At 42.7% G+C, this 12,211-nt stretch overlaps 1 protein-coding gene across 1 annotated transcript in view; it reads right to left on the reverse strand.

The window, feature by feature from the left end:
• Nucleotides 1–2,901: 2,901 nt before the first annotated feature.
• The window catches only part of PLXDC1 (plexin domain containing 1), a 54,062-nt gene continuing 44,752 nt past the window's right edge, over nucleotides 2,902–12,211 (reverse strand). Inside the window, exons 14-15 of the mRNA XM_078850724.1 lie at nucleotides 7,613–8,945; nucleotides 2,902–5,582 (exon numbers count right to left, since the gene is read on the reverse strand). Of these exons, the coding sequence (XP_078706850.1) occupies nucleotides 8,826–8,945 (120 nt within the window). The 3' untranslated portion in view covers nucleotides 2,902–5,582; nucleotides 7,613–8,825. The remainder of the gene's footprint in view (nucleotides 5,583–7,612; nucleotides 8,946–12,211) is intronic.

A 12,211-nucleotide genomic window follows, 5' to 3' on the forward strand; every position in this document is an offset into this window, starting at 1 on the left:
CTGGCCAGGAGGCTGGAGATTTTGTCTCTAGGACATTACAGAAAGTTAACACAAAGCTTAGCTAGGAAACCTTGTGGTTGCTGATCTTTGGAGGGAGATATAAAATGAGGGGTCTGACAACATAGTAATTAAATGTACCATGGCATTTTTTGCAAAAGTGGGAGTGCTATCACTTAAGATCCTTATCAAATTCCAATTTGGAGAATTACATTTTGTGTTCCTAAATCCCCCCTACACTTGCAGTTTTTCTTTACCCCTGTCCTAAATTATTGTCTAATGTTGCTGTGCACAACGAAGCAGTTGCCATGTTCCACATCAGAGTTTGGTGCATTTCAATGATTTTTGTATATCTAACATTTGTAGTGTATTCTGGTATCCTTTTGAACAAAAGATGCTATAGAAATGTAATAACCATAAGATATCTTACTTTTTCCAATGGGGGGTGGGGGAGAGAGAGACAGGTTTGTGGGAAACCATCCTATTTTGAACATTTCCTTTTAACTGAAAAATACCAGATCCTACAATTATTGGGACACTGATCTTCTTGCTTTAGGGGGGGTAGGATTTCAGTTTTCTAGAGATTTAGAAAAAGCTGAGTTCCTAAAGGATTTCTTGGTATGTAGATAACAATGGGAGGAGGAAATAATGTACCTTCTTAACAATTAAACATATTCCACCATCTCCTATCATACACTCATGTTTCTCAACTTGAACATAGGATCCTGATTCATTATAGAACCAAGTTTATCTCAATACCACAGAGAACTAGATACAGATTCTCCACAACATTACCACAGCGCAGCTCCAGAGAAGTAAGCCAATAGTGAGAAGAGAATCTGGACTCTGGTAAGGTCTTGATACTAGAAATGCTGAATCAAGAGAGTAAAACAACAAGGAATGTCATAAATATTAAAGAAATTATCGAACTACTGTTTCAAGGTTCCTGCTCTACTATTTTTTGCCACGTGCCTAATTTTGAGTATCTGCCTTTCTCCATTTCTAAAGCCTGTGGCACAGACTGCGTCTTGGAGGATTGTGTGCAAATTCATTCTCTATTATTGGTTCCATCAGGAATCACCACGCATCATTTACTTTTTCTGCCAACAGCGAGAGCTGTGGTATATTTTCATTCCTTGGTGGACTGTCTGGCACCTCCACCTCCTTCAGCCAAGGGTAGGGGGAAGCATGGAGGAAGTAGGAAATTCTCACTGCAGGTTTTCTTATTATTCTGTAGGCCTGTAGAGTGACAGAGTTACAAATCCCTCCACAGCCAAGTAGAGTCATTGAACTAACCCTTAGCAGCAGGCACCGGGAAGCCAGAGTGTATTAGCATGCAGCCTGTCAGGGAGCATGAAACCTACTATTACTCTGAAAAGAACAGCAAACCTGCTCTTTTCTTTTCATTGCTTTTAAAAGAAAGAAAGAATATGAATGCGCTTTTCTTTCTTATCAAAACAACCCTGAAATGGATTTTTGTGCAGCGGAAAAAGGCTTAACATGCATTCTGCCAAAATGTCTAGGTTTTTATTGGGTTTTCAAAAATAACAAAACTGCCTACTTATTGTTATGACTTTTAGCGCAATTTGATGAGGGGGTGGGATCTGTGTAATTTAGGTCAGTTTTAAGAGAAAAAGGAAAACTGGTGCCTAGTCTAACCTAGTTACCAAACAGGAATACATTCCACCCCCACTTCCTCCAAAACTGAGCCTTTGGAAAATTTCCAATATGTGAAATGGACTCCGAATTTCTTCCTCATCCCTTTGTAATGAGAAAGGGGTGGGAGAAGGTGAAGGTTAGTGCTTTGAGCCTCTTCGCTTGATATAGCTAAAGGGAGGTGTGCAGGTGTTTTCTGCTCCTCTAGACTCAGCTGATTAGTCAAGCTTTTCTGGAGGATGAGATGATAATTATCAACACATCAGATTACCGGATTCCTCCCTCTTATCTGTCCTCATGTGCTGTTCACTACAGAGAGAAGCTTAAAGAGCCTCTTCCAGGCTGTGGAAGCCTCACTGCGTGAGACACTTGAAACCAGAATGGACAAAGCCTGAAATTGGACAATGTAGGGAACAAGTCTGCACTGGGTTGGCGTAGGCAGGTGACCTACTACATCTTTGCCATCTCTAAGTTTGGTGATTCTCAGGGCACCTCTGATTTTACAGCTCAGCCAGATTAGTTTGGGGTGCAGAAAAAGGAGTTGTATGTGAGGTTTCCTATCAACTCACCTGGCAGAGGTGCTGATAGCTACTCTGGATCCTAGCTTTGAGTTTTAACTTAGGTAGTACATCGGTTACATTTGTAGCAAATCCACCCAGCAGATTTGGGGGCACAGAAGGTAGTGGTTAATTCTTCCTGGAGGTTAGGAGAAAAGGAGGATAATTATCCCAATTTTACAGATGAAGGAATTGAGGGACAGAGAGATTCAATGACTGGCCTAAGGTCATGAAGCTAGTCTGTGGTAGAGCCAGGAGTTAAATCTGAATCTTCTGAGTTCCAGTCCAGTAATTCATGGATTTTAAAGCCAGAAGGGACCACTGTGATCATCTTGTCTGACCTTTTGCATAAGAGGCCATAAGGATTCCTGCTTCATGCCCAAACTGTGCTTGAACTACAGCATATCATTTAGAAAAATACCTGAAAAGATAATGCATTGGATCAAACAGATCATCATATACATCCAAGGGCCATCAGTAAGGACTCATCCCATGACCATCAGTGCTTTAACCAAAAGACCACCCTTCCTCTGTTGTGCACTTCCCCGTGCCTCAGTTTATATATCTGTGAAACAGGACTAATATCTACCTCCCAGAGATGTTGTGAAGCTTAATCCATTAATTACAATGCTTTCTGATTGTTGGATGGAAAGTACTATAGACAGACAGACTATTAGCATAAACATAAAGGTTCATTGAAGAGTTTTATTTTCATACACACACAAATTTTTTGGGGGGGAGGAGGGGCATATAAACTGTCACACCCTGATCTGTTTCTTTATCCAATTGGAAAGTTCAAGCATTCAAAGGGTTAAAATCCAGCCAATGGCAATATACCTTGAGGATGCCTGAGGGAAATACTTGCTGTGTTTGTATCCATTACCATTCTGAGAACAATATATGTATAAAAGCGATCACAGTGAAATTCTTGATAGAATTAATCTGTTGCCCACTGTTGCTAATTGCAGCACTGGCCTTTTGACACCATAGCTAAGGTGCTGACAATGTGTCCATGATATAATTCTTCCCTGTTTATACCTTCACCATACAAGAAGGGCACTGGTTTAAACCATGGGATTCCTGAAGGCCTCAGTGATCTTTTCATAGATAAAAAAATAAACTATTTTGCAATTATAAAAGTACCTTGGTACTAGTGCCAGAGACCAAGAAAGTGAAACTGACCTGCCTAATTTCATTGTCCAAGTTGAATAACCTGCAAAATCTAAATAAGATTAATGAACAGCATAATGAAAATAAAAGTATAGCATTGATTCAGATCTCAGTTATGTTGGTGTAAATCAGGAGTTGTTCCATTGAAGAGATAGTGGAGTTACTCTGGTATATAAGGTCAGAATCACACCCCATGTTTTTGAAAATTCTTTCTGTTTTAATAATCTAATATACTATTAGTAACACAGAGAAGGAAATCTTTAAAAATATACTTATATGCCTACTAGTCTGATAGTGTCCATTAAACAATGCAGAATAAAATACTATTCCCATTATGCTTAGAAGTTTGCATAACACCACCAACAATCCTTTGCCCTTTTTATTTTGAAAACAAAGCAGTCCAAAAAGTTTTTTTTGTTAAGTATTAACATTGTATTCCATGCAGATAATCAATAGTAAATACATTGCATTAAAAGACAGCTAAAGTGCCTTTAGTCCCCACAAATGGTCCAGTTGTGCTGTAAATTCAAGTATGTGGAAAGTAGGCAGTTACTAAGAGAGAAAATATTTTGGAGCCAGGTCCTGCTCCCATTGAAATAAAATGGGTTTGGCCACTGATTTCAGCAGGAGCAGAAACAAGCCCTTGTTTTGTTTGTCTTTAATAAAGCCTATTGTATATTTTCCCAACTGCTGAATGCACAGAGAAGTGATCAATTAATATATGCCCTGATGTTGTTCTCCATTTCAGTACAAGCAGCACCGCTACACTCTAACAACATGATCAACAGTTGCCACAAACTGCAAGGGCGCTGTCCTTAAAAAGACACATTGGGGTTGGCATTAGCGGTTGGTTGTATTTTGTATCTTGCTGTAACCAGCAGAGCAATTGACTGAGCACAGCTACCAGCCCTAGCCCATTTTATAGCTATAAAATACACAGATCAATATACACATGTACATTATACAATTTGCTTCTGAGGAAGCCCAGCCAAAGTGTTCACCCAGATCTAAACTGAAAACTTCAGAACATGGCTATAGAAGCCAGGTGATATAAAGACCTTCTTCACCCAGGTGCTTCTAGGCACACAGTTGGCATTCCTTCCTATAACTTTGCACGTGAGAATGGCAGGATTAGCCTGCATCTCCAAATCTGAGTTATGCTGATGGCCTTCTATTTGGTCCCTGCTCCATTTCTTTGAACGATGGTGCAGTACTTGTAGGTTGGCAGTGAGAATCCTTCACAACTGCCCTGTAGAGTAGGATATAGAGCTGTTCTATTGTGAAGCCACATGCAATGAAAACTAGAGACTATGCATGCTGAAAGGTTGATCCCTATTGATTCCACTGACCCAAAGTGGTCTTAGAGCTCCCAGAACCAGACCTCACTACCAAAGAATGCCTGGGATCACTTGTTTTCTTCTATCCCACACTCATGCTCCTATATTTTACCAATAAGCATTTAATTCTGGAATTAACGCTGCCAACTAACTCCTTTCTGTGTCTTATGGGCACATGAATCATGGGCAACGTAGGGGCTTTTACATGGACTTGGGCCAAATGGCCTCACCTGACATTAAGGGCTAGCCGATGCAGCTGTGCTGCTGTAACACATCTGGTGAAGACTCTCTATGCCAATGGGAGAGAGCAATCTCTCTGGCATAATAAAACTACCTCCACAAGAGGCGTTAGCTATGGTGGCTTCTCCCACAGACAACAGCGCTGTCCACACCAGTGCTTAGATCGGTGTAACTTATGTCCCTCACGGGGGTGGGTTTATTCACACTCCTGAGTGACATAAGTTATACCAACATAACATGTAGTGTAGAGAAGCCCAAGGTTCCAAAGAAATGCAGGGAAGCACATGCCCCTGGTAACTCACATTGTTTTAACACTTCAAGGGTTAATTCTGAGTTGTCCAGAAAAATCTTAGCTAGCTGAACTGCCTGGGTGATACCAAATATGTTGGAATAAATTGGAGTTCAGATAATTGGCAGTCAATAGACAAGGATTCAGCCTCAGGCAGACACAGAAAGGGAGGTTTGGATAACAGGAGTTCAAATCATCAGGATTCCACAGCACACTGTTTTCTCTGTGTTGGTGATTTCCTTCTTTAGCCCCTCTGCGGTCCACTCATGACTCTAGATCCAACCACAACAACTAGGTGATGTTGGCTTAGAAAGTAGAGTCTGCTCACATCTGTCTCTAGGGGATAAAGGAGAAGGCAGCTGGTACTGGAACATTGTACTGCATCTCTGCTCTCTCAGAACATTGACACAGGAGCCCACAATAGCGAGGTGAAGGGGTGAATAATGGAGAATTGCACTCCAGTCCAGTCTCCTTCTAGGAGAGAGAGCGGAAGAGGAGGTATCAGGTGCTAGCACACTGCACTACCTCTCAGCCAACCACAGAGAATGATCTCCATATGGTGAGACAGCAGATCCTCTTCTCCTCAAATGTGGGGTGAAGTATTGTACAGTCAGAGACAGGGACTGACAATTATAGGTTAAAACTTATCAAAACCTACCAAAGAAAAATTTAAAATTCAGTTTTGATAAATTCCTAGCATTTACAATTTTTGCAGTTTTGATAATTATTTATGGACACCCCAAGCATTCCAGTGTCGCTGAGAAGTCATGCTCAGCAAAGTGGAGCTCTGGAAGGGTCTGATTGTTTCCTATAGTTCAAGGAGAACCATATTTTTAACACCGAATAAAACTTTTTGCTCCTTGAAAATTAGCCATAAATTTACCTAAAAATAAACATAAAAATTGCAAATATTAAAAAGATGAAAACCAGAAAGCATGGTCATAGCATAATCAATAATGAATTTTTTCTGTTCACTGCTGGGAAATTAGGAACATTGCCTTAATAGATAATACTGATTGTTCATTTAATGATTAATCTGATATCCAGTCTATGACAGATCCCAGTATCAGATGCCTGCATGGAAGAAACCGCTTAGTGGGCTACTATGAAATAACTGCCCATAAGGAAAGTTTCTTCCTGACCACAGGCATTCAGACCACAGGCCTTTGGCTTATGCCCTGAAGCATGACAGTTTATTATATAACTTACACATTTTTATCCTACTTAACACAATTTTGCATGTTTTAATTCTCCATCTAAATGTCTAATCCTCTTTTGAACCCTACTAAGATCTTGGCTGCAATAATTTTTGTGGCAGTGAGTTACATGGGTTAATTATGCATTGTGTAAAATATATTTGCTTTACATTTGGACTCTTTCACAATCACTGGATGTCCTCTTGTATTATGAGACAAGTAAACAGAAGTACCCAACTGACCTTTTCTTTGCCAGTTAATATTCTGTATAAATCTAACAGGTAGAAAAAATGTGATTATTTTATAAAGAGATTGAAATCTCCTACCAGATTATAACCATTTTAATAAAGGCCAGATTTATGGTATACACTACATCAGTGGTTCTCAAAGCTGGTCCACCGCTTGTTCAGGGAAAGCTGGTGGGCCGGACCGGTTTGTTTACCTGCCGCGTCCGCAGGTTCGGCTGATCGCAGCTCCCACTGGCTGCGGTTCACCACTCCAGACCAATGGGGGCTGCGGGAAGCGGCGTGGGCCAAGGGACGTGCTGGCCGCCCTTCCCACAGCCCCCATTGGCCTGCAGCAGCGAACCGCAGCCAGTGGGAGCCGCAATCAGCCGAACCTGCAGACACGGCAGGTAAACAAACTGATCCGGCCTGCCAGGGGCTTTCCCTGAACAAGCAGCGGACTGGCTTTGAGAACCACTGCACTACATGACAGTGTTCCTTTAAACTTATTCGACTGAGGGCAAGAGGAGAGAAATCAACCTTCTAGCTCAAGATCCTGCTTGGAGCTAAAGTTTATCTTCTAAATATCCCTAGAGAGAGAATGTCTGGGCTGATGGCCCATAAAAACTTGGCATGGTTCTGCCTGACTTACCCTGTTTGAGCATTTTGGTGTCTTCATGACATAATCAGATGCACCAAAAGCTTCCCTAGTGGCTAAGTCTGAAGAAGTATAAGCCAGGGTCTAAATGCCACCCAGCATCCATACTTATCCTTAATGGCTATATAAATTCAGCCCATGAGACTGAAAACATTAATTAGACAGACCCTGCCTTTGGCAGTAATCACCGCCAGTGACAGCTGAACCAGCCAGTAGATAAAATATGCACCAAACATGACATCAGAATAAATAGACAAGGACCATGAAAAAACAACACAACAAACTCACCCTGTTTCTTCTGGGAATGCAAATAGCACTTCACACCAGCTTTTGGAGTTTGTTTGGGTGTCTGTCTTTCCTTAATTTTGGGCCCACTCCTGCTCCAGTTGGAGTCAATGGGAGTTATTCAACTGGGTTCAAAGGGAGCAGGATAGAGCCTTTATTTTCTGTAGATTAGTCTTTGGTTCTGACCGCAAAGGATAAGAAAAAGAAAACCTCTAGAGATCTAATGCTAAAGTCCTTACTCAGGGCCAGAATGTGATACCAGTGAAAATCCCCAGTAGAGGCCTCATCTAAAGCCAACTGAAGTAAATTGAAAGACTCCCATTGACTGCAATGGACTTTGGATCAGGCTTTAGATGCATTGATTCCAATAGAGTTACTCAGGATTTATGACAGTGCAACTGAGTTCAATCTCTAGATCTCTGTCCTCACTAAGATGAAACTTCCATTGACTTCAGTGAAAAATTTGCTTGAGTTTACTTCAGGTTTTAGCTCTGGGAGAACAACATTTTCCATAATGCTCTTTCCCCACCCTCTCCCATTGTAATCTGATCTGGTTTGGCGGCTGTGATGAGAGTAGAAGACAACCTGGGTTTGGAGGAAGGGATCTGAGGTCTCTCATCGACCATTACATCTCCCTCAGGGGCATCAGCAAAATAATGTGACTGACCAGAAAGGACAGGTGATTGGAGAAATGCCACTGAAGGTGAATCCTTTACAGGGCATGAGCCTTAGAACGGCCAGATCTTCTTTGCTCCCTGGACAGAGGGGGAGAGCTATTAGCCTGAAGGAGAGACGGGTAGGGTTCGAAGCAGTGGGGTGGAATGATGAGTGGAGGAGGAAAGGATGCGGGCCCAGATTGGGAACTGCTCATCTTAGATGCCTGAGGGGGAAGGGAAGAAGTCAACACTACACAAAAAACCCCTAACTCAACTACAGCTTTCCCTACTGACACCCCCAGGGCTCTGGCACCAAACTGCAGGCAGACTGATGTCATAATGCACTGCCCCTGCTTCAGGCTCTGCTGTTCCCAGAGGAGTCCTGCAGAGTCGCATCTTTGCATTGCCCTGATTCGTTCTTTTTCAATGCTCCATTGGGTCTTTTGCCTCTGGTTCCTGTTCCTTTCCCGACAGAGGAGAGAGTTTGCAGTAGAATAACAGGAGACTCTAACCCTGAAGACAAGGGAGGTTGTGGGGGCGGGGAAGGAAAAGGAATGTGCTCAGCACTGTTCTGCTTCCACAAAGCCCTCCTTCTCATGGCCAGCAGGATCCACCTCAGAGTATGTTGTGTGGTTGGTGTGGTTTCGGAACTTCATGGCTGGCCAGTGGTGTGGTCTCCGCTGTGGACAAAGATACGAGTGCATTAAAAGCTAAGGAAGAGGCTTTAATTTGGGGCATGCTGGGAAGTTTGAAACCCAGACCTGAAACAACAACATTTAACCTATACAAGAACCCATCCTTATTAAAAGGCAACTTCCTGCCTTAAGAGACCACTCCATATGCCACGGAGTGCCCTCCTTCTCTAAGAGAAGTCCTATTTTCATTAACCAGCTGACTTGTGTAGATCTGCGATCACTTAGGACAGGTTTCATTGTATTCATATTCCCCAGTGCTGGAACACTATTGCAGGAAAAGCTGAGGACACGTCTATGCTACGGGAGCAATAGCAGCAGACCACAACGCTGCAGTGCTATAGCCCCGTTGCACAGACGCTTCCTACATCACAGAAAGGTTTTTCCCCATGGATGTAGGTCATCCACCTCCCTGAGAAGTGGTAGCTAGGTCAACAGAAGAACTCCTCCACTGACCTAGCCATACCTAAACTAGGGTTAGACCGGCTTAACTGCCGTGCTCAGGGGTGTGAAAACATAGCTAGGTCAACCTACTTTAAGTGTAGACCAGGCCTTAATCCAGTGTCACACCACTACAGTCCAGTAGGCTAATACTATTGCCTAAAAGGCTAACTCCAATGCATTAACCACTTAACAGGATTAAAGTGGGGAGAGAGAAGAAATGAGGACTTTGGTGAAATCAGGTCTCAGGTCCTCCAGAAAGAAAGGACTGTTCAGTGGTTAGAGAACTAGCTTGGACTTGGGAATACCCAGTTCAATTCCCTACTCTGCCATAGATTTCCTGTGTGACCTTGCACAAGTTACTTAGGCCCAGATCCAAAAAAGGTATTTAGGCTCCTATTTCCCATTGAAATCAATAGAAGTCAGAAGCCTAAATCCCTTTGAGGTTCTGGGTCTTAGCCTCTATGGCTCAGTTCCCTGTCTGTACAATGTGGATAATAGTACTGCCCTGCTTCATGGGGGGAGTTGTGAGGATAAATGCATTAAACAATTGTGAGGCACTCAGCTACTATGACAGGTTTCAGAGTAACAGCCGTGTTAGTCTATATTCGCAAAAAGAAAAGGAGGACTTGTGGCACCTTAGAGACTAACCAATTTATTTGAGCATAAGCTTTCGTGAGCTACAGCTCACTTCATCGGATGCATACTGTGGAAACTGCAGAAGACATTATATACACAGAGACCATAAAACAATACCTCCTCCCACCCCACTCTCCTGCTGGTAATAGCTTATCTAAAGTGATCACTCTCCTTACAATGTGTATGATAATCAAGGTGGGCCATTTCCAGCACAAATCCAGGTTTTCTCACCCTCCGCCACCCCCCCCCAAACTCACTCTCCTGCTGGTAATAGCCCATCCAAAGTGACCACTCTCTTTACAAAATGTATGATAATCAAGGTGGGCCATTTCCAGCACAAATCCAGGTTTTTTCACCCCCCACTTTTTTTTCCAAAAATCACACACACAAACTCACTCTCCTGCTGGTAATAGCTTATCCAAAGTGACCACTCTCCTATTCAGGGGACACCATCACAGGGCCTAATAACATCAACCACACTAACAGAGGCTCGTTCACCTGCACATCCACCAATGTGATATATGCCATCATGTGCCAGCAATGCCCCTCTGCCATGTACATTGGTCAAACTGGACAGTCTCTACGTAAAAGAATAAATGGACACAAATCAGATGTCAAGAATTATAACATTCATAAACCAGTTGGAGAACACTTCAATCTCTCTGGTCACGCAATTACAGACATGAAGGTCCCTATCTTACAACAAAAAAACTTCAAATCCAGACTCCAGCGAGAAACTGCTGAATTGGAATTCATTTGCAAATTGGATACTATTAATTTAGGCTTAAATAGAGACTGGGAGTGGCTAAGTCATTATGCAAGGTAGCCTATTTCCCCTTGATTTTTCCTCCCTTCCCCCACCCCCCCAGACGTTCTGGTTAAACTTGGATTTATGCTGGAAATGGCCCACCTTGATTATCATACACATTGTAAGGAGAAAAGGAGTACTTGTGGCACCTTAGAGACTAACCAATTTATTTGAGCATAAGCTTTCGTGAGCTACAGCTCACTTCATCAGCTGTAGCTCACGAAAGCTTATGCTCAAATAAATTGGTTAGTCTCTAAGGTGCCACAAGTACTCCTTTTCTTTTTGCAAATACAGACTAACACGGCTGTTACTCTGAAACCTGTCATTGTAAGGAGAGTGGTCAGCTATTACCAGCAGGAGAGTGAGTTTGTGTGTGTATGGGGGTGGGGGGTGTGAGAAAACCTGGATTTGTGCTGGAAATGGCCCACCTTGATTATCATGCACATTGCAGGGAGAGTGGTCACTTTGGATAAGCTATTACCACCAGGAGAGTGAGTTTGTTTGTGTGTATTGGGGGGGGGGGGTGAGAAAACCTGGATTTGTGCTGGAAATGACCAACCTTGATTTTCATACACATTGTAAGGAGAGTGGTCACTTTGGATAAGCTATTACCAGCAGGAGAGCGAGTTTGTGTGTGTGGTTTTTGAAAAAAAAAAGGGGGGGGGTGAGGAAACCTGGATTTGTGCTGGAAATGGCCCACCTTGATTATCATACACATTGTAAGGAGAGTGATCACTTTAGATAAGCTATTACCAGCAGGAGAGTGGGGTGGGAGGAGGTATTGTTTCATGGTCTCTGTGTATATAATGTCTTCTGCAGTTTCCACAGTATGCATCCGATGAAGTGAGCTGTAGCTCACGAGAGCTTATGCTCAAATAAATTGGTTAGTCTCTAAGGTGCCACAAGTCCTCCTTTTCTTTCAGCTACTATGGTAAAAGGGTCCAGAAGACATCATAGGAAAGAGACAGACTGAGGAATAACAAGGGCTATCAGGAGAAAGGGTAGAAGCTTCCTGTTGCTCACCACCCCCAAAATAGATTCCATGCTGGAATTAACCCACTCCTGACTGCCCCAGGTGTCTGTGAAAGCCAAGGAGTCATTTGCAAACAGCAGAGAGAGAACATCAGCGCCCCTGATTATTTGGAAATGAAAAATCTGCATTTAAAACATTCACACCATCAGTTACATCTTGGAGGATGGAACAGCATCTATTATTAAAGCCCGTCAGTTTTAATTTCCCAAACCCAACTCAAAAGGTACCAATCTCATCTTTGTTACAGCTCCAGTCCAGCTGAGTGCTGGGTCTGGAATCTGCGTGTTTTGAGCATTTGTGTCAGAGAGAGTGCGAAAGAGAGAAATAAAGTGT

Source organism: Lepidochelys kempii, chromosome 27 (genome assembly GCF_965140285.1).
Source record: "Lepidochelys kempii isolate rLepKem1 chromosome 27, rLepKem1.hap1, whole genome shotgun sequence".
Lineage (NCBI taxonomy): Eukaryota > Metazoa > Chordata > Testudines > Cheloniidae > Lepidochelys > Lepidochelys kempii.